The sequence below is a fragment of the Zootoca vivipara genome, chromosome 2, assembly GCF_963506605.1.
Source record: "Zootoca vivipara chromosome 2, rZooViv1.1, whole genome shotgun sequence".
Classification (NCBI taxonomy): Eukaryota; Metazoa; Chordata; class Lepidosauria; order Squamata; family Lacertidae; genus Zootoca; species Zootoca vivipara.
The window spans coordinates 54,662,694-54,683,876 of NC_083277.1; the positions used below are offsets into that span (position 1 = coordinate 54,662,694).

Consider the following 21,183-nt stretch of genomic DNA (forward strand, 5'->3'; position numbering starts at 1 on the left):
AAGCAGAAGACCTTAAAGACCTCTACAAGCCAACATGCCCTAGGCTTCACTTATCTTCATACATGACAGCTGGCCTGATTTCCATGACCCCTAAGTGATAGCTTGATGAAACCATGCCTATGGTACTTTGCTGTTTTGGAACCATACATGAAGAATGGGTTTTGGTCTGCCTCCATAATCATTGCTCTGTTTCTAGAGTGAAGACAACAGGTGATGTTCTGCGAGCAGCTAAAAATGTATGCAGTGATTACTTCCATGTTATGGAAACCAGACACACAAAGTTAAAACTGCTTTATTGTGTTAATATATTCCAACCACACTGGATCCAGCACACTCTTGCTGCATGTCTTAAAGTAGACCCAGTCACTATTAGGGCTGGTTAGAGCTCATCACAGGCCACCTTGGCTGACATCTATGCCTTGCATCCAGCAAATCTGCACACTTATTTTCACTGCTACTGTTTCCTTTAGAATTTATCATAGGTTCAACAGATAAGATATATAAGGTAAAACTATAATTAGTTGCCAAGGATGGAAACCTTAATGGCCAAAACGCTGAGGTTCCAAATGGGGTTTTTCATGATCAATATATCTTTTCCTCCTGGACATGGGAAGAGAGAGAACAAATGGAGGGAGTGGGGAACAAAACGTTATACCTGCCAAATAGCCGAGTTTCATCCGCAAAGTTTCAGGATGGTGACTGATGATGCTTTTAACTAGGGAAATAATCTAGGTTTAAAAGTAGCTGCCCCCACTGCATCACAAATGGGGAAAGTGCTGTTGCTTTCAGGTCTGACTTGCAGACTTCCCACAGGCATTTGGTGGGCCACTGTGAGAAAAGGATGCTGGACTAGGTGGGCTACTGGCCTGATCCAGCAGGATTGTTCTTCTGTTCTTATGCTACTAGCTTATTATGACTTTTTAAGCATTAAAATGTAATGCTACTTAGACACCCCAAGTTAAAAAAAAAAAGGGTAAAAGGTAAAGGAATCCTGGACGGTTAAGTCTAGTCAAAGGCGGTTTTGGGGTGTGGTGTTCATCTTGCAGCCGTTTGTCCACAGACAGCTTTCTGGGTCATGTGGCCAGCATGATGGCTAAACCGCTTTTGGCGCAACAGAACACTGTTACAGAAGACAGAGCGCACGGAAATGCGGTCTACTTTTCCGTCACAGCGGTACCTATTTATATACTTGCACTGGTGTGCTTTCAAACTGCTAGGTTGGCAGGAGCTATGACAGAGCAATGGGAGCTCAGCACCGTCGAGCAGATTCGAACCACCAACCTAGCAAGTCCTAGAGCAGGCACCCCCAACCTGCAGCCCTCCAGATGTTTTGGCCTACAACTCCCATGATTCCTAACTAACAGGACCAGTGGTCAGGGATGATGGGAATTGTAGTCCAAAACATCTGGAGGGACAAAGGTTGGGGATGCCTGCCCTAGAGGCTCAAACCACAAGTATGTGTGCCATGTAAGCTGAGAAGGGTGTCTCATGTGTGGCTCACTGAATAATGGGTCTAACCCCTTTCCCCAAATTATACAAGGAGAAATGGCAAGCTATGCATGCCTGAATCCTTCACAGCTGTCCATCATGCACAAAAGAGAGTAGGAGGCAGAACTCAAAGATGAAGTGTTAGGCATAATCGAATCTCATGACACACTCTCCCTTACACCCCTTAGCTATAGGAAACAGGCTAAGACTTGAGCCACATACAAAATCACAGCCATTCCCCATAACCAAGCAATGAATATTACAGTGATGACATTATGCTTTTATTAATGCCATTTTATTAATGCCATTTAAAGGCTTCAGAAACCCTGGTCTCCAACAGGGTTCAGTCAGCTGCCTTGGAAAACAAGATGTCGGGGTAGAAGGGGTTTCCCTAAACCTCTTTCTGGCATGCTAACTTTTTATGTGCAGGGATATTTTAAAAAAAGAAAAGAAATATGGGACAGCATTCATACCTGCAGTCTGAAATGATACAGTCTAGGAAAAGTCTGACTATGTGATCAGCTATTTTTCAAGAGTCGCTCTGGAAACTGAGGTATGTTCCCAGCTAAAGGCGCCACAGGGTCAAATCCCTCCCCTAACCTATCCCCCTGCTGAGCCTTCAAAATTTCTCATTCACCCAATGTCAACCTTGCTGCTGCTTCTGCAGCTCTGGTAGTAACAAGGGGGTAGGTCTCTCCTCCTCCCTTCAGCATATGGCATTGATGCTGCTATCACTGTGAGCCTGATGCCAGGCATGCTAGGAATTGTCATTTTCTCTGCGCTCTCTGAAAACTACATTTCCAAGTTCTTCCTTGTTCTTTGTCCCCAGCACTGAATAACCAAAGGTGTGCAGAAGTCAGCATGCAGTTTCCATTTAGCCACCATGGCTAAAAGTCCATTTTTTTTTGTATACCAAAGAGTCTGGAATCATGCGATAAGCTTGATTTGCGATTCTCCTTTGCCATTTATCCCTCACCACACAGCTCCACACAGTCTGTGGGGTAGCTTACAATACTGCAAAAAGTGTTCTTAAAAAAACCCTCAAAAGACTTGTACGTGTGGGATATTGGTTCCATTTTAAATCAGCATCTTTGCCTGGTAAAGTGGGGAGGGGAAGTAGATAGGGCTGCCATATTTTGAAGAGCAAAAAAGAGGGCACATTTGCCAACTTCTACTGTTAACTATGGATCACCGTGACGACACTCATTTTACACACCCATGAAAAAGTGGGTGTGTCCTGGAAAAGGAGGACATACGGCAACCCTAAGTTGGATGACAATGTAGCAGAATCTATTTGTAAAATATCTCAGATTAGCTCTAACGTCCATGTATTATAGAGGAAGTTTTGACCCTACATAGGCAAAAGGGACAGCCTGGTGCCATGGCAGTAGGCTACTCTAAAAGTAAAGGGAAATAAAAGGCAAAACAACAATTGTTTTTTTAAAAAAGAAGCTGTGAAATTCCTCACTGGCAGGACAATTTAGGGACAGTTTGCACTAAAAAATGGCATTGAACAGGCTGCTGAGAACTCCGTAAGCCAGTTTTCCTTTTACTGGACGTGAACTGTGAATTTAATACGGTAACTAAGCATTGGTTCTGCTCTGTTCTTGAAGATGGTGGGCTCCAGTCTCACTTTCTGTCTCACTGGACAGTGGCTTTCAGGTTGACTAGGTAGTGCTGATATCACCCTTTTCTAATGTTTCAGACACCACAGAAACAGCTTATATACCTTAAATCAGAGCAGACCTATCTTATCTCAGACCCTTGCTGCCTAAATCCTAATCCAAGACAAGACTGCACCGCCTCTATCAGGCCAACACCTCCACCTCCCTTCAGACTGAAACCTCCTGTTTTTCTACAGAACGGGAAGCAACACAGAGATCAAGACCTCCCCAGCATATCTAAGGGTGACCTTCATCTGCATGACCACACCTTTCTGGGCACTCCACAGAGATGCCTCACAAGGCACTCCCAAAATGAAGATTTCAAAATGAGTGCCCTCATTTGGTCTAGCCACGGCTTTCCCAAGATGGTGCCCTCCAAATGGTTTAAACTACAACTCCCATCACCCCCAGTCAACATGGCCAAGAGATGGTGGGAGATATGGTCCAAAACAGATGGAGAAGGAGAGCGCTGGGCTACTCTTTTATATGTTGCTACTCTTTTTAGATATTGCTCCCGATGGGTTGTGCCTGGTGACTTGGGCCCCAGAGATCATCAAAGCAGGGAACAAGCCTTGGTCGGCCATCATTCTTCTGGCAATAACCATGGGAGACAAATGTTTTAAAGGAAGGACAGATAGACACCTCCACTGCTCAACATGACCCTACAAACATCCTTGTGTCATGACAGGGCCTCAACTTCAATATTTTACCAGTGTGTTAACTGCCTTTAGTGTTCACCTTAAAATTTACCATGATAGGGATCTTTCTGTTACTGCCCAGCCACTTGAGGGGGTCTCAGTCTGATGAAGAATCCCCTGAGGGCCATATAAAATATAGATGTGAGAGCGTAGGAGTTATGCCACGGTTCCTCATCTCTGTTATCATCATCATTGCCACATGCACATCCAAAACATTTCAGAAGTGTACCCACAATCCTTTGGGCAACAGGAGCCCTGTCCCTTCAGTCAGAGTCTAAATGCTGGTGGCCCACCTGGTGGTGGATTTACATTCATCAGTTAACAATCTGTTAATAAATACATCAGTGGTTCTGTAGTGTCTCTTGGGGGGGGGAGAGCACATTGCTACACTTATGCACACAAGGCAGGTCGGTTTGGTTATGGAAGTGAGAGGAAACAGGGTAGGCACCCTGCCTATCAAGACAGAGGGATGCGTCGGGGGACTGTCCTCTTCAGAGGAAGATTCTGAGCACGAACCGACACTCCAGAGCTAGAGAGCTCCTCAGCCCCAAAATTACATCTTGACAGTCAGCAGGTCCTTGAGAGTAAGAAAAAAGAGGCCACAACTCCTGGCGTATCCCGTCTGGTTTACTTCCCACTGCACAGGATATCATAATTAACTTGGTTCCTTTGGTCCCCCAAGGCTGCTGCCACCATCTTTGGTTGTATGTTACGGAAGAGGCGAGGGCTACAGAACACACCCTCTCCTGTCGGGTTCTGTTGCTTCGCACCGAGTTCTGAAGAATGGCAGCTAAGTTGCTATGACAACAACACACCCCCTACAAACTACGTATGAAGCGGCCGCCAGGAGCATGGAAAGGAAGCCCTCTCCACCAAACCATGGTCCTGCATCCTCTCTCCCACCCCGTTCCTTACACGCCCACCCTGCTCCCCAACATAGAGGTTGGTTGTCCAGCTGCACTCCATGCAGGTCACCAGACGTCAGTGCTCCGGGGGCCCCTCTCCGCACGGGGCACTTCATGCGTTCTCCGGCTGCGGCCTTTCCGCTTGTCCTCCAGGTGCTTCCACTTGTGGCTCTTGGCCTTGACGCTGAGCGGAGGGGGTAGCGGCGGCTTCTTCTTCGGCTGGTGGCTCTTGCGGCTCCACAGCTGCTCACATACCTGGTCCATGGTACTGAGGTTGGGGTGGTCCACCAGCTGCATGAAATCTTGGTACCAGAGCTTGCGGTGGAAGGGCTGCGCGTGCTCCTCTTCCCGGGAGATGGAGAGTGAGTCGGCCTGCTGGGCGTGGATCACTTCAAGCTGGAGGTGCAGCAAACTCTGGGTGAAGCCATGCTCCGTTGCGTGGCAGTGGTAGAGGCCGGCATCTTTGCGCTGCACGTTGCGCAACAGGATCCCCCGCTCCATCTTGATGACTCGGTCATCCAACAGCACCTGCAGATTAATAAGGCCAGAGAAACGGAATAGCATTGGTAAGAGGTCATCAATAGGGGTGAATTTCTAAAAAATCAAAATGTGCCTACTGGCCTAAAACGTTTGGTGACCCTGGTCTACGTGCACGCAGCAGCCAAGCTCATACCTCCTTCCTGGGGGCGCTGCTGCTTTTCTGGTACGTCCACACAACCTGGGCCTGCAGTGACTTAGGGAGGCACTCCAGGAAAGCGCTGCTGCCTTCCACTCCATATAACTTCTTTTCCGGGACGCTGCTTCGCTGGGGATCTGCACAGAAGCAGGAAGGGACAGCACAAAGTTGTGAGAGCTCAATACATCCACCTGCTAATCTCAGCAGGAGTATGGGCAGGACAACAAACACACAGGGATGTGCTGAGGCCAGAGTTGAAGCAAGGCATGAAGAAATCTAAATGGAAGCCCAAGCTGGCTACAAAATGGCTGGCATTTTGAGGGAACAATCTATGGATCCAGGATGTTGTCCTGGCTATATTTAAAAGAATCTACTCTTACGTGAGCAACTAAGCTCTGAAGTCAGTTGTAATGAAAGGAAGATTGTATGTGAAGCTGTGCTCAATGTATTTTGGATAAATGAAGGAGCGTGAATTTAGTTTCTTCCAGGGTCCAATTCCTTTTCCATGCAGTAATTTGAAAGATGAGGAACACTTGCTGCTGAGTGCGCCATTTCTTTTTCTTTTTTAATCGTGGGGAGAGGCTAGTAGGGCACTGAGCAAAATTCATGTTTTCTCAGTGCTCTTCTGGTTCTGGCATTCGGTATTGCAGTAGTCTGAGGCCATGCTATGTCTTACATTGTTGGTGATGGTGGACACACCAAACTGGGCATGAATGATGCGGAGTGTGGGGTCCAGGAGCACTCACCTCCAAAGCAGAGCACATTGGGGTCCCCATTTCGCACATCCTGACGCCGGAACCGCCTGCAAGAAGAGAGAGAGAGAGAGAGCACAGAAAGGTTGATCGGGATCAAAAGCAGGGTGTGTTGTACTTCTGAGGTGGGCTGGGATGTGTGGCTTCTCCTGAAGACAAATGTTCTCCTCAGAGGGGCCATGTAGCAAGATTGCTCTTGTCCTGCTTGGGTTCCAGTCACAACATCTTAGAACTGAGATCCTACAGTGCACATCCTGGGCAAACTGGAGAGTACCGCTCCTCAGAGGAGAAGCAGGCTCTTAAGCAGGCAAGTGGCCATGCCAAGACTGCATAAAGTGATGTTGTCAGGATGTAGGTCTGTGTCTCTTTGGGCATTGCTCAAAGCAAGCCAACAGGAGATGGGGGGGGGGGAATCTCCCACCAAATCAGATCACAGCTGGCTGGCAGCAAGAGTGTAGGTAGCCCAAGAGACAACAGGCAGGCTCCATTGTCACTCTCTGCCCCGCCCTGCCCTCAAGAAAGCCCCGCAGTCATACCATACCTTTTGGTGTTGTGCATGTAGCGAGTGCAGGTAGTCCCATCCCAGGCACAGTATGGATCTCTAGCCAGGCAGCATTCAGCACAAGCTTTGCCGTAGATCCCACAGCGGTGCAAGGGCAGCTGGGAAACAGAAGTCCTGGAGCCAATGTAGAGCTGTTGCTGTTAGGAGACAAACCCACACAGTCCTATTAAGGCCAAGTCAATGTCTTCTGCTGCTTGCCTTAGTATTACACCTGATTTTGGCCTCTCTGACACTACAGTCCAAAAGAGGTGGGTATGAGGCTTTCCCAGAGAGAAAGAAGCCTAGAGCTCTTATTGGAAAAGCATGAGAACTGCTAGCTTGACCATGGAGAAATCTAGAGTGGCCTGACACTTGTTGGTAGAAGGAAGAGAACTGAAATAGAAAAACGGCAGCACTGCTGACATCGGCTGACATATATCCAGATTTTCCCAGACATTTTCTCGATTTCCATCTGGACACTGCTGCCGACTGCAGTATTCCAGATATGTCTGGGAAAATCTGGACATGTGGCAACCCTACTTAAACCAACCACAGGGCAGATGTGTCTTGAAGAAGGTGGGACAGCTTCATCATCAGAGGACCTCTGATAGACCCTCTTACTTGGAAACATATCCGTATGAATACCAGGCTCTGTTCAGATAATCTCCCACTGCTGAGCTCTCTCCCCAACTGTATGCAGAAGTGACACTGCATTGCCTCCCTTTTCGCATCCCCACGCCATGGCTCCCCAAAGCTCTTCTGCTGCACGACGTACCCGCTTGGAGGAGATCTGCATGCTTGTAACTGGAGAGGAGTCCTGCCAATGAGAAAAAGGAATTGCGGTGTGACTGAGTTGGTGACAGGCAATCAGTATCCCAGTTCTCCTTAAGGGTTGCTCCTATCCAATCAGGAATCCAAGCACTTTCCCAGGGTACCCAGGTTACTGTCTCTGTTTCTCAGGTGAAGCCCTGAAGTCTGTCACCACCATCAGAGTTTTATACAAGATGGGCACATCACGTGACACATTCTAAGCTTCTGTAGCATTCAGGGAAAACTCTGAAATGTTTAGGCCAGATGGAGCCCCTGAGTGGACACCACAGTCCTTTCACTGCACAGTTGAGCTAGGCTTCAGCTAAGACAGCCTTCTCCTTTTGCTCACACTCACCTTAAACACCTGCAGCTCCTCCAGCAGCAGCTCCTCCATGTTTTGCCAGCTCTCCTTGGGCACAGAGACGACCTTCAGGACAGTGCCAATGTCTGCCAAGGAAGTGGGGCAATTTAGCACAACAAAAGGGGGATTCGCAGGCAGGCAGGCAGGCAGGCAGGCAGATGCTTCCCAAGTTCCAAAGGTAGCTCTGTAGAACTATTATTCGCCTCCCCCTGGAAAGATTTCTCAAAGCCACAGAGACGCCATGCAAGAAGAGCTGAAAGCCAGGCAATTTGGTTCATACAAAAGAGATGAGGTCAACAAAATGTGCCAAGTTTCCAAGGATTTTGGGCACTTAAGCTGGTCCCTTTAGGGATCTTGTTTCCAGTCTCCTTTGATCTTATGCTAAATCAAAGCTTTCAGTGCACCAGCTGAAAGCGGGAAAGTGGCCAACAGGATTGGGGGAGGCAAAGGCAATAGGACAAGGGTTCTAGCTGAAAGCATATAACGTTTCACTACACACAGTGACTGTGCAATTAGAAACAAGGCAGGAGATCGATGAACAGCATCTCATCTGTGTGTATGCACACACATTTTAAAGTTAATAGCAGCCAAAGGAGGCCCTAAGTTGAACCATGCCTGTGTAGCCACATCATTTTCTATTGTAAATTATCACCGCTCAAGGATATATTCCAGTCAGGGAAAAGAACTCAAGCAGAGCAAGAAGTAGGCCAGAGAAAAGTCCTGAGAGATACCTAGAGGGCCTGAGGTGCCCCACTGCTGCCCTACATACACATCTGGAGGGAGTGCTCTACAAGGAATGAGCTAAGGGTTACCTAGAGTTGGTCGCCAGAATGCACATTTTGACCCTTGAACTGTGGGCATCCCAGCATGCTGTTTTAAGAAGCAGAAGGGAACTTGGTAGGCATATCAGAAGGGGAGGCGTGCAGACACACCTGTGCCAATGAAGAGGACGTCATAGTGGCCGTCAGCAGCAGCCACTCGGTCTACTGCGATGCGGGTGAAGGTGTAGCCCATGTTGGTCTGCAGGAAGATGGGCCGCTGGCCATGTGGCAACACCGAGTTGTACATTAACGGGTGGTTGCGAGCAAACTGAATCACATCATCGGGGAAATCCTTGGTGGAACTAAATGTGCCAAAGGTTTTGCTGGGACACTGAAGGGGAGGGGGAGAGGGAGAAGGAGAGAGAGAGAGAGAGAGAGAGAGAGAGAGAGAGTTGAAGGCCCAGGCATGTAAAAACTATCTACTCCTAGAAACACCAGATCACAGATCTCCATGCACTCCACATCACTCCCTTTCCAGTCCAATCACACCCCACCTTTAATCCCCCACTACCCTTCCAGGCAGCTCTGGTGATGCCCAAATTTCCTTAGTTTTCTGAAGCCCTGAAGTTTCATAGAATACTGGCAGGACCCCACAATCCTGGACCAGAAACCCCCATGCTCCCCCAACCCATTTCCCTATTTCAGCCTGCTCTTCTCTCCATCTAGCCAAGAGCTTTCCAAACACATTGTTCCAGGTGTTCCCACATCTCTATATCAACAAGCACAGTTGTTGTTGTTGTTGTCGTTACTATTGAATTTATATACTGCTTGCCTGCCAAATGGTTTCTAAGTAGTTTGAACCTTGCTTCATTTCATCACCCCAAGTCTGAGGCACGTACCATTCCTGGGCGGGGGTAAGGGACCCGGCCTTGGTAGGACACCCACTGATAGTTTGGCCCTTCCTTGTGAGCAAAAGGTCCCAAGAAGGCTCTGCGGATGTCACTCATATGGTAGACACAGACAGCAGAGCCCTTGAAGACGGTGCTGTGGGAGCAGACGACAGAGAAGCATTAGGGGAAGGAATAACGAGGTGTGTGTCTCCACCCCACACCCTCCAATATGTCTGGGGGGACATTTCCCAGAAGGTTAGACATTACCTTTACAGCCTCTTGGGAAAAGGAAACCCATCTGAAAGTGGAGGAAACCACTATTATCCTTACCTGGAGGTGGTGAAAACAGCGTACAGCAAAGGGTTGCGCTTGTCTCTGGTTGGCAGCAAAAATACATCATCTGAAGAGAGACCAAGCAGAGGAAGAGAAGGAGAAAAGGAGTCACTGGCCTGCAATCTTCCACCTGGAGCATGGCAATCCCTTTCCCAGACACAGGAGAATACTCTAGCTAGAAAGTGAACCTTTCTCTAACCTCCTCCACCACCACCACCACCTCAACAGGGAGAGATAAATTAAGCCTCCACCGGAAAGAAGAATGGCTGGGGAAAGGAATTTTAGATTTGTATTAAATGTCTATGTTTTGTTAGGTGCCTGGGCGGAGGGCCAACTTTCTTCCTCTCCCTACTTGGAAGCACCTGGTGGCAGGGGGTGCTCTGAGGGGGAAGGAGGGGGTGGAGGGAAACCCAGACACAAAAATGGATCTCCTTGGGAAGGCCTCACCTCATGGAGGCACCTCATGGCAGGAGGTGACCCGTGGGGAGGGGGCATGAAAAAGGAGGAGGATAATGTGAAAATGTAAAGGAAAAGATTTTAATTATGAATAGAAAACTCGCCATAATTATGTTAAGAAATTAAGAAGATCAGGAAGAAGAGATCTGAGGAACCCATAAGTACAATGTTAAGATACAAGAATTGAAAAAAAAAATTCTTCTTCTTTTTCTTTTTTCTTCTTCTTTTTTTTTTGCTTGTTTTATATGTGTGTGTTCAAGGAATGGCTGGGGGAAATCCAAACCATGCTACTCTTCTGCACCTGGCCTCCTGGTGGCAGGGGGGGTTGGGTGTGGAGGAGTGGGGGGGGGAGGACGAACTTAGCCTTAAAATGGACCCCCTCGGCTCTCAACGCCTACTGGTCTTACTGGTGGCAGAAGTGGACTGGTGGGGGGAGGGAGGATGGAGGGACAGAAAATAGATATACTGTTGTATTTTATGTTTTGTCTGTTTTTATATAAAAAACCAATAAAAATATTTTTTTTAAAAAAAATTAAGCCTCCACCCCTGCTCTCTGCTGACCCACTGGCAGTGATCAGGCACTAACACCAATTAAACAAAACAGAACAGAACACCGCAAGTTGCATAAACAAACAAAAAAATCATATTGCCCTCCTCTAAGGACAGCAATTCAGATTTGTTTTGTTTATCTATTTAGCCATCACACAATGGCTAAATGGAGCTCGCCCAGAAGCCCTTTCTAGTTTGCAATTATGATGCGTTTTGCTCACACTGGCACCAGGGCAGTTCTACATGATCCCACTTTCAATACCATTTGCACCTGCAAAGGTTTCAAGATGGACATTTCCAATGGATATTTTTCTGATGAAATTTTATGGGTGGGTGGGTGGGGAGTTGTCTGGTTTTTGTTGTGCCATAGCAACAATCACATTATTGTAACCTGCCCTAGGACTTTAAGGTGAAGAGAGAGTAATAAATTGGAATACTGCTTATGCTAAAACTAATAGCAGTGCAAGAGTGTCCCTCCAGGTGTCAACAATACTGTAACATTGGGAAAGTGTAGCAGAAGAACTAGTACAGCAGAACTGTTTGTGGATGGTCCAGTGGAAATCAACCACTAGTGTATCACATTTGTTGCAGCATACAACCACAAAAAAACCAAACCAGTCTGGAGGAGCCCAATGTCGATACATTCAGAACATTCAAAACAATCTGTGTGCATTTTTTATCCAAATGTATAAAATATGAAAAACATGTATATAAGGACAGAAGTCCATCAGGTTTTAAAACTTGGTTATTTTGACCATGGGATTTGGCTGCAAGGGGTCAAAAAGCAACCTACGCCTGATTATACAAAGCTGGATTGCATACTGACACTTTTCAAACGAAATGATGTTCTTTGGTTGAGATTTGGAAGATATAAATGCATGGGACTAAAAATGTAACTAAAAATGTGGAAATCTGTTTTGCTTCAGAATATGAATGGTTGCTTAGGATTTGAACAACATATTGTCTTCATAGAAATATTATACAGTGGACGCTCGGGTTGCGAATGTGATCTGTGCGGGAGGCACGTTCGCAACCCGCCGCGCTGCATCTGCGCACGGCGGGTCGCAATTCGGCGCTTCTGCGCATGCTCAAAGTGCAATTTAGCATTTCTGCACATGTGCAAGTGCCGGAACCCGGAAGTAACCCATTCAGGTTTACGCAACCTGTGCGCAACCTGAAAAGACGCAACCTGAAGCGTCTGTAACCCAAGGTAGGACTGTAATGATGATGTTTTAAAATCAGAAGCTGTTCCTTCAAAGTCATGTGTTTTTAAAACTCTCCATGTTTTGGCTGCCTATGTGCACATATGTGGGCGAATGCATCCCTATTCTACATTCTAGAACATGTAGCTTTCACGCAGTTCTCTCTGTCAAGGTGGATCTCCAGAGTTTCGGCTAGGAGTCTCCCCAGCCCCACCTGGAGATGCTGGGGATTGGACCTGGGACCATCTGTATGCAAAATGCCTGTGTTCCATCTATGACCCCTCCCCTTGCCAGACCAGACCTCCATCAGTCACAGTCACTCACGGAGCTGGTCAAAGTACGTATCACTCCCATCGCTGCCTGGCACCGAGCACACCAGCCGGGCTTTCAGAAATGTTGTCCATTTATTCACCAGGCTCCTCTGCCCACCCATATCATTCTGCAGAGAGAGGAAGAGAGGCGTATCAGAGAGGTAGCCGGGGACAGCAGTGCACGTAGGACATTTTAGACTCCGGATTCCCCTCATGGTCTTGTGGGTGAGAACCCTCTTAGATGATAATGTGTATTAGTTCACTTACTTCAAAATGCCTCACTACACTTTCCCCCTTGCTCATTCTCCTGAATGGAGCCCTAGACCTCTGCCCCGAAAACCCTTTTCCCTCACTGCTGCTAGAGCCCCACAAGGAGAACTGACCTAAGGCTCAGCAAGGGCTCAATAAGCTGAAGTGCAGGAAGGCCTAAGAATGGGGTGGACCCTAATGCACCCATATGTGCCCACAGGGCAGAGGCAGAGCCCGAGCCCCTCTGGGCCCTGATGGGAGAGCAGCCCCCTCATACAAGCAGCCTCATGGATATACGCTGAAACTGGGCCACCACTCAGTCCAAGTGTTGGGCAGGCACCCATATACCTGCCCTAATCTGCCTGACTGGTAGCAACCTGACCAGGCCTTGCCCAGTCCTCAGCACTGGACTCGAGAAGGCACAGAGCTCTCACCCGGCAGATCTGGCCAATGCGGGTGAAGGTCTGCTTGCCCAGCCCCTGGGCTCCTTCCACTGCTGTCTCCCGGAAGAAAAAGAAGATCTTGTCGTCATCGGGATTCTCACTCTCCGGGATCCAGAAAACATCAATGAACTTGGGCTCTTGGGGAGAGACAAGTGGGAGAACATCAATGCCAAAGTAAAGAGGTGGGGAATTGTACATTATGTGAGGGAACATAATGCAAAGAGCAAAAAAATGCAAAGAGCAGCACCGTGCTGCTTCATGCAGAGTCAGACCACTGATCTATTATTGTCACCTCCTCCCTTATCTTTTTGGCCATATCTTTATCTCCCCCTCCATCCCATGGTCCAACATTGACAGGGGGGTGGATTACCCAGCTGTTAAATAGATGAGTCAAAGTTGGCCCATGGGGCAGGGAAGCAATCCTGCTTTCTGAAGGCTTCAGGTACACAAGAGGCTTCCCTAAAGGGAACTTCCCTTGCACACCTGAGCGGAGCAGGATCAAAGTCCCCCTGCCCATCAGCTGACTATTGATCCTGTTTTCTGCAGGGATTGGCTATGAGCACCCGTTCCCCATGGGAGGAGCCAATGCTTGCAGCCAGCCCAGCAGAACTGACATCACCAGACTGACAGGTGGACGTGGTTTAAGTAAAAATGGCTTCCTGGACCAGACTGGAACCACCAGACTCGCTGGTGGGCAGAAGGTTCTCCATCTCTGTTTAACTGCAGATGGTAGGAATTGAATCTGGAACCTTCTGCTGGTGAAAGCATACCGGTAGACTCTGCCCCTGTCCCATGAGTGTAGCAGGGAATCTGACTGAGGCACAGTGGGGTGGGGGTTGTTAATTCTCCTCCTGCTTTTTTATCATAATCACTGCCACCATCATCTTCTGAAGCTGCTTTTCACTCCCACAGGGTAAAGAAGACAGAAACACAGAAGGACCCTCTCTCTCCCCACTGTCCAGAGAAGACTTTGCCACATGGCACATTTAAAGCTCATGGCTTCCCCTGAAGAATCCTGGGAAATGGTTGTTTAGGGGTGTTGGGAATTACACCTCTGGGAGGATGACCTGCAGTTCTCAAGATGGTACAAATGTGCTTTAAATATATAGTGCGGATGTATTTGGGAGGGGCATTCAGGTCATTGAAAGCCACAAGTGGAAAGGGGGTAGAGGTCTTCTCCCAGAATGCTGCTTCGCAGCCCTGTGGGGCTGCTAATTTGTAAACGAAAACAAAAGATGAAATCCTAAACACCTCTTGTCTAGCTTGGTGGTTAGTCAGCAGTTCAATGGTCAGGAAGCTGCCAATCAGGCCCTCGCCACTAGATGGCAGCCTCCATTCATAAGTGACAAAGACTCAGAAGCAGAACCAACAAGAGTCCTAAGGAACTGTAGTTTCCCTTGGCACTTAAAGGAACATGTTCTCCCGCTCCCAACACCAGTGATCCATTCAGAGATAGAAAAAGGACAGCAGGACAGGGCAAGGGAATCACTGTTTATGCAGCCCACTCTGCTCCAAGCCCATTTTCTGCATCCCTGGGTACGCCCTCCCCCTCCCCCACTAACCGTTGAGCCACCGGGAGTCATGCTGCTCCGTGCGGATAGAGGGCCTTGAGCCAAGGCTGCGGAAGATTGTGAAGTCACGGCCCATCAGGTCAGTAGCCACCCCAGAATAGAGCTCTTCACCTGGCCACCACAGAAAGAGAAGAGAGGTTAAAAGGCTTCATCATGGGATCTGTATACTGGAACATGTGCCAGGTGCTCTTCCTCTGGTACCGTGTGCAGGATTCATCTCCCCTGAAATGTCCTCCGCTCTTTAAAGGGAGGAAAGCTCTTGTACAGCCAGGCACGCAGGCAAGCCGGGAGGCAGCAGCTGCCATTCCTGGAGCCTTGCTCAGAAGTTGCTTGGAGCCAAAAGAAAATGTGCCACCAGCAGTGGCGTCCTCAGCACATAGTGCTGGCTGATGCAAGCTGTTCCCACATCGGATGGAGAGCAGTCTCCACTTGGTAAACGCTGAAAGAGCTTTAGGGACTCATGAGTCCTTGGATGAGACAACGTGTGCATGCACACCATACATTTAAAGAACTGTAAAGGGTGCTGGGAATTGTAGCTCCATGTACGGCAGTTCCAATTATTCTTTTGGCAGAGAGGATGAGAGCCAGTGTGGTGTAGTGGTTAAGAGCAGTGGGCTCGTAATCTGGTGAACTGGGTTCGATTCCCCGCTCCTCCACATGCAGCTGCTGGGTGGCCTTGGGCTAGTCACACTTCTCTGAAGTCTCTCAGCCTCACGCACCTCACAGAGTGTTTGTTGTGGGAGAGGAAGGGAAAGGAGAATGTTAGCCGCTTTGAGACTCCTCAGGGTAGTGATAAAGCGGGATATCAAATCCAAACTCTTCTTCTTCTTCTTTAAATGTATGCTGTGTCGGCTGGGAAGTGCTGACTGTGGTTTTTTTGGACATCCCACACAGTCACTCTGTAATTCTTACATTCTTATTCTTATATTCTAATATAAGAAGAGCCCTGCTGAATCAGGCCAATGGCCCACCCAGTCCAGCATCCTGCTCTCATAGGAGTCAACCAGAGGCCAGTGACAACAGCACTTTCCTCTCCTGTGGCTTACAGAAAGTGGCATTCAGAAGCATTGCTTCCTCCGACCATCGAATCAGTGTATAACCATTGTGGCTGGTAGCCACCAACAGCCCCATCCTCCACGAACTTACCCTCCTCTTTTAAAGCCCTCCAAGGGGGAGGGATGGAGTTATCACTAGATTTTGTGCAGCGGGGCCTGGTCCCTTACCTGCCAGCACTGAAGCGGCCACATGGCGTGGGTCATAGGGGCTCTTGCCTTTGCCATCTTCTAAGTTCTGCAGGTCCAGTTTAAACACAGAGTCCTGGAGAGGGAGGAGGGACATGCCAATACGAGAGGCCAGAGAGCAGAGCCTGGGGCTTGAGCGATTCTCCTGCCTCTGCCTTCCCTCATTTCAGCTCTCAACCACCCAATGAACCTCCAGGCCTGGCTCACCTCTGCACGCTGCCCAACTTCTACGAAGCCACAAATGGGGTGGAAGGCCCCAGTGCCGCAGGCATACAGGTGCGTCCGGTTGAAGAGGTGCAGGATCTTGACGAAGTTCATGCACTCGGCCTGCAAGAGAAGAGCGAGGCCAGTTATGGAGTGGGCCCAGGGGGTGCCTGCAGAAGACCTAGCCCAGCACCCTGTGCTTCCAGTGACCAGCCAGATGCCTGCAGGCTCAAAGGCTTGAGATGCTGCATAAGGAGAGAGATGGGCACAACACAGAGGCACCAGCAGCTCCACTAAATAATAATAATAATAATAATAATAATAATAATAATAATAATAATAATAATAATAATTTATTACTCTGGGCGGCTTTACCACTCTGGGCGGCTTCCAACAGGATATCAAAACCGCAATAAAACATCATAAAAAACTTCCCTAAACAGGGCTGCCTTCAGATGTCTTCCTTCTCGGTAGTGGCGCCCGCCCTGTGGAACGCCCTCCCGTCAGATGTCAAAGAGAAAAACAGCTACCAGATTTTTAGAAGACATCTGAAGGCAGCCCTGTTTAGGGAGGCTTTTAATGCTTAATAGATTATATTATTTTATTTTTCTGTTGGAAGCCGCCCAGAGTGGCTGGGGAAACCCAGCCAGATGGGCGGGGTATAAATAAATTATTATTATTATTATTATTATTATTATTATTATTATTATTATTATTACATCTGATGGGAAGGCGCTCCACAGGGTGGGTGCTACTACTGAGAGCGCCCTCTGCCTGGTTCCCTGTAACCTCACTTCTCTTAGTGAGGGAACCGCCAGAAGGCCCTCGGAGCTAGACCTCAAAGAAAGGGAGCTGCTAAGGGCTGTTAGGAATGCAAAAATGATTCTCGCATCCCTATCTGCAACTTCCCACCCAGATCCTTATTTCAGATCCTCTGCTGCCAGAAATGTCTTGTGGAGCAGGCCAAGCTGGGAATGGAGGAGGAGAGGCCACAGCAAGGTGTGCGCAGGAAGAGCAGCACATAGGTTTTGCTGGCCTGTGGTTCAGGCATTTGCAGTGTGGGTCCTTCCCCTGCCTCTGGACAGCCTCCCCTGACATTGCTGAGATGCCAGAGCATGTGGGAGCCTCTCTTTCCCTCTGGGACTGTGCAGCATTTCCCACACTGGGCGGGAAGGAATGGGGGTGCCGTACTGTCCCTGGTGCACTGGGAGTTTCTGGACATTTCACCTCCCGGCAGAGGGCACCGTAGGAAGCAGACGTTCCATCACACTAAGCTTGAGAGGTGAGGCTTTGTGCCTGTCACCTGCAGACACGAAGACCCCTGCTCATGCTGCAGAAGACCCCTGTTTGAGCCGCTGCCTCCCTCCTACAAAGCAAGCCTCCTCAGCAGCCCCTCCCTTTCAGGGCCTGTCAGGAGGTGAACATCTGTTTGACTTGCTGTTGAGCACAATTAGCCACTGATGGATCACTTCTGCCCCTTAGAAAGTGGGCTGATTATTTAAATGTCTGGAATAACTCAGGCAGAAGTGATGCCCTCTTGTTACAGGAGCCCCAGGGGAGTGTCAAGCTATTAGGGGGGGGGAGTCAGGATCCCATGCAACACCACCAGGCACCTTGCAGCCCCCAGCAAAAGACAGACAGGCACCTCAGTGACTTCTCTTGAAGGCTAACTGAGAACAAGCTGGCCTAAGCAGGCAAGGCAAAAAAAAATCTAAAAAGAGCCACTCCACATGTGGCCAACAGCAGTGGGTGGGGACCAGGCAAGGCTCAGCAAACAAGTAGCAATGGCAGCAAGCAAGGAAGACCTACATGCAAAAGAGGAAGAGGGGGGAGGAGGGAGCACAGAACCAGGGGGACACAGGAAGCTCCCTCACTCTGAGACAGGCCACTGGCCCATCTAGCTCAGCATTGCCCACAATGACTGGTTGTGGCTCTCCAGGGTTTCAGGCAGCAGATCATGCCAGCTCTACATGGAGACGCCAGGAACTGAACCTGGGACCTGGATCCCAGAGCAATGCTTCAAGCAAGGGGAACAAACATGGTGGCTGCCAGGTGTTCTTGAACTCCAACTCCCATCAGCCCCAGACAGCTTGGTCGATGGCCAAGGATGGTGGGAGTCGTAGCCCAGTCACATCTGGCAGGCACCACATGAACTAACCCTGGCTGAAAGGGCTGCATTGGGATTGAGAGGGCCAGAGTTCAGCCTGATCACTGGCTCTGTGTTCAGCTTTGGAGTTTCAGTGGTTTGCAAACTTCAAAAGCAGGAAAGATGCATGGAGGGGTCCTGCCAGATGTGCTTACAAGAGAGTAGTTGAGTCATCACTTTCCTTTCTTTTCCTTTGCCTTCGGTTTACTCCTCATAGTTTTCTGCCTGCCTTCCCCAACCTCCCAACCCCTTTCACACACATGCAACATACACCCACTCCTCTGGAATTCGGAAGTGTTTGGTTCCATCAACACCAACACCACCATCATTATCATCATCATCATCAAGGAATTGCCTCCATATACCCATCAATAAATTTGATCCAGGAAGCTCCCAAAATGTGTGAAATAGGCATATTAGAATAGACAAAATTCTGCAAGATGGAATTCTGCAAGATGGAATTCCCCTGTCAGTGGGAAAGTTTTGGCATTTGTGCAAAGTCAGTTTCAAAAGGAAAGAAGGCTCGGATAAGGAAAGGGGAGATAAGATGGAGCAATGGCCATAAAGCAGGATATAACAAACGCCAGACAAATCATGGGAAGATTTCCAGCAGCTCTTCATGCTATTATCAGTGACTGATCAGGTGTAAAAATGAAAGCCAAGGCCAAGCACAGGCTAATTTGCTTGATAAGATTAAATACTGGAAGTAACTGAAATGCCTGCGAGATAATAATTTGGGGGTATGGGTGACTATAAAAGCAAATGCAAGGGCACGAAGCCCAACAGTCATGCACCTAGAATCACAGGATTTAACCAACCTGGCCTGTTAGCAGAAGCCAGTACAGTGCCACGGGGCTTCCCCTCTTTCTTCCCCTCATGAGTCCCCTCAATCTACTTTGCAATCTACCCCCAGAACATTCTCTCTGGCAAGCAGAAATACTTGCACTGACAGAAGGATCAGAATTCCTCCCACAGACTTTCAGAGTTGGAAAGGACCTTGGCAGTTATCTAACCCAGGGGTGGAGAAGCTCTTGGAACTGCGATCATGCCTCTTGCTTGCCCACAAGGAGGATGTGGGGCAGTGGCGGCTTAGAAACCTCTGTCCTACATTACTGTAATCCAGCTTGTTGTACAAGGTCACACCTGCTGGGCCTCTCTGCCTCACCCAACACTAGTCCCCAGGTGACTGCCAGGGGTGTACCTAGGGGCTGGCTAGGTTGGCCCCCAACAAGGGCACAGGCCCATGGGAGGTGCAAAAGATTGAGCCTCTCCACACCAATACATCTCCTTGCAGGGGTGTAGCCAGGATTTTTGTTGGGGGGAGGCAGGCCTTTTGTTGGGGAGAGGCAGGTCTTTTGTGAGAGGGGGCATAACCTCAGTTTGCTATGTATTTTTATTGATTTTTATTGATGGAGGGAGCAGCTGCCCCTCCCTGCCCCCCCTTGGCTACATCCATGTCTCCTTGCCAAGGGCACAAGGGAGCCTAGGCACTGATTGCCTAATCCACTGATGAGTGGCCTAATCCAACCCCTGCTGGGTCAAGTCAGGAAAAAACAAAGAGCCTCAAACATAAACGTACCCCCAAATCAACAGGCTCAGACCCTCCTCGCCTCTTGCACACAAAACTCTCCTGTTCACTCGCCCAGTTCGTCTGCACCAAAGTGACTGTGACAGAGTTAAATGCTGGGTAACTGGGGGAACTCTCTGCAATCAATGCTATCCCTGATTAAGAACATAGGACACTGCCTTATACAGGAGTCAGACCATTGGAGCATCTCGCTCAGTATTGCCTACACCAGGCATCCCCAAACTTCAGCCCTCCAGCTGTTTTGGACTACATTTCCCATCTCCCCCGACCACTGGTCTTGTTAGCTAGGGATCATGGGAGTTGTAGGCCAAAACATCTGGAGGGCCGCAGTTTGGGGATGCCTGGCCTACACTGATTGGAAGTGGCTCTCCAGGATTTCAGGCAGGAGTCTCTCCCAACCCTACCTGGAGATGCCTAGCTTGACCCTGGGGCCTTCTGCTTGCAAGGCAGATGCTTTAGCCCTGAGCTATGGCCCTTCTACAGAAATCTAGCAGTCTGCCGTTGCAAATAGTGGCATCAGTATGCCACCTTGCACTTGTGCCTTTTCTATGGTCAAAACCTCCCCATATGATCTGGAAAAGCTATCCAGGTGCATGCCTTTCCCCCTGGGGAAGACAACATCTGAGAGCTTGTTTTCTTGGGCCAAGGAAAACTGAAACTTCAGAATAATACTTGATCTATAGAAAGGGTTTGGTCTCCCTTACCCCTTTATTTAGGCTGTCCAGCTAATGGGAAAGGGAAATGAGCCAGATGCAACATGGATGGATCAATGCATCAGTCATGGGCCAAATGTTCCCATATGTTCCCTGCTTTCTCAACTGCTCTTCCAGAGGCTGGACATGTGCCACTGAGTGTCTGCTGAACTTCCCCATGCCTGCCTTCTTCAAGCCATCTGTCACAGAGATGACGAGCCCTAGGGAGCAATAATGTGGCAAATGGCCCTTGTGGCATGCAACGGGCATACAAGAATAGGGTTGGGAAGCAGCAGCGGACTCTCAACGCCATGAATTCGGCATGAATTGGGTCAGGTTGCAAGTTCGGCTGGTAGCTCAGCACTAGAGCACATGCTTTGCAAGCCCATGGTCCCAGGCACAATCCTGAAATGCTGACTCGCTGCTGCCACTTGCTGCAGACAATGCTGAGAAAGAAGGACCAGGGGTTTGACTTGGATGAAAACTGGTTCTTGAGCAAAAGCCAGCCGCTGATGGAGAGTGACTTTGAAACTACTGTGGTAGAAGAGGATGCACTGAAAGCACATTACTTCCTCTGGGAATTGTAGCTTCCTCCTTACTGGGCTACATTTCCCAGCACCATCAACAAACTACTGTTCCTGAGATTCTTAGG

General features: G+C 48.8%; 1 protein-coding gene across 1 annotated transcript in view; it reads right to left on the minus strand.

Moving 5' to 3' along the window:
* Positions 1–276: 276 nt before the first annotated feature.
* SEMA3B (semaphorin 3B) overlaps positions 277–21,183 on the minus strand; it is a 53,922-nt gene continuing 33,015 nt past the window's right edge. Inside the window, exons 5-18 of the mRNA XM_035106003.2 lie at positions 16,109–16,228; positions 15,884–15,977; positions 14,652–14,771; positions 13,081–13,226; positions 12,411–12,525; positions 9,877–9,946; positions 9,556–9,700; positions 8,828–9,047; positions 7,890–7,981; positions 7,500–7,541; positions 6,725–6,882; positions 6,178–6,233; positions 5,429–5,568; positions 277–5,283 (exon numbers count right to left, since the gene is read on the minus strand). Of these exons, the coding sequence (XP_034961894.2) occupies positions 4,822–5,283; positions 5,429–5,568; positions 6,178–6,233; positions 6,725–6,882; positions 7,500–7,541; positions 7,890–7,981; positions 8,828–9,047; positions 9,556–9,700; positions 9,877–9,946; positions 12,411–12,525; positions 13,081–13,226; positions 14,652–14,771; positions 15,884–15,977; positions 16,109–16,228 (1,980 nt within the window). The 3' untranslated portion in view covers positions 277–4,821. The remainder of the gene's footprint in view (positions 5,284–5,428; positions 5,569–6,177; positions 6,234–6,724; positions 6,883–7,499; positions 7,542–7,889; positions 7,982–8,827; positions 9,048–9,555; positions 9,701–9,876; positions 9,947–12,410; positions 12,526–13,080; positions 13,227–14,651; positions 14,772–15,883; positions 15,978–16,108; positions 16,229–21,183) is intronic.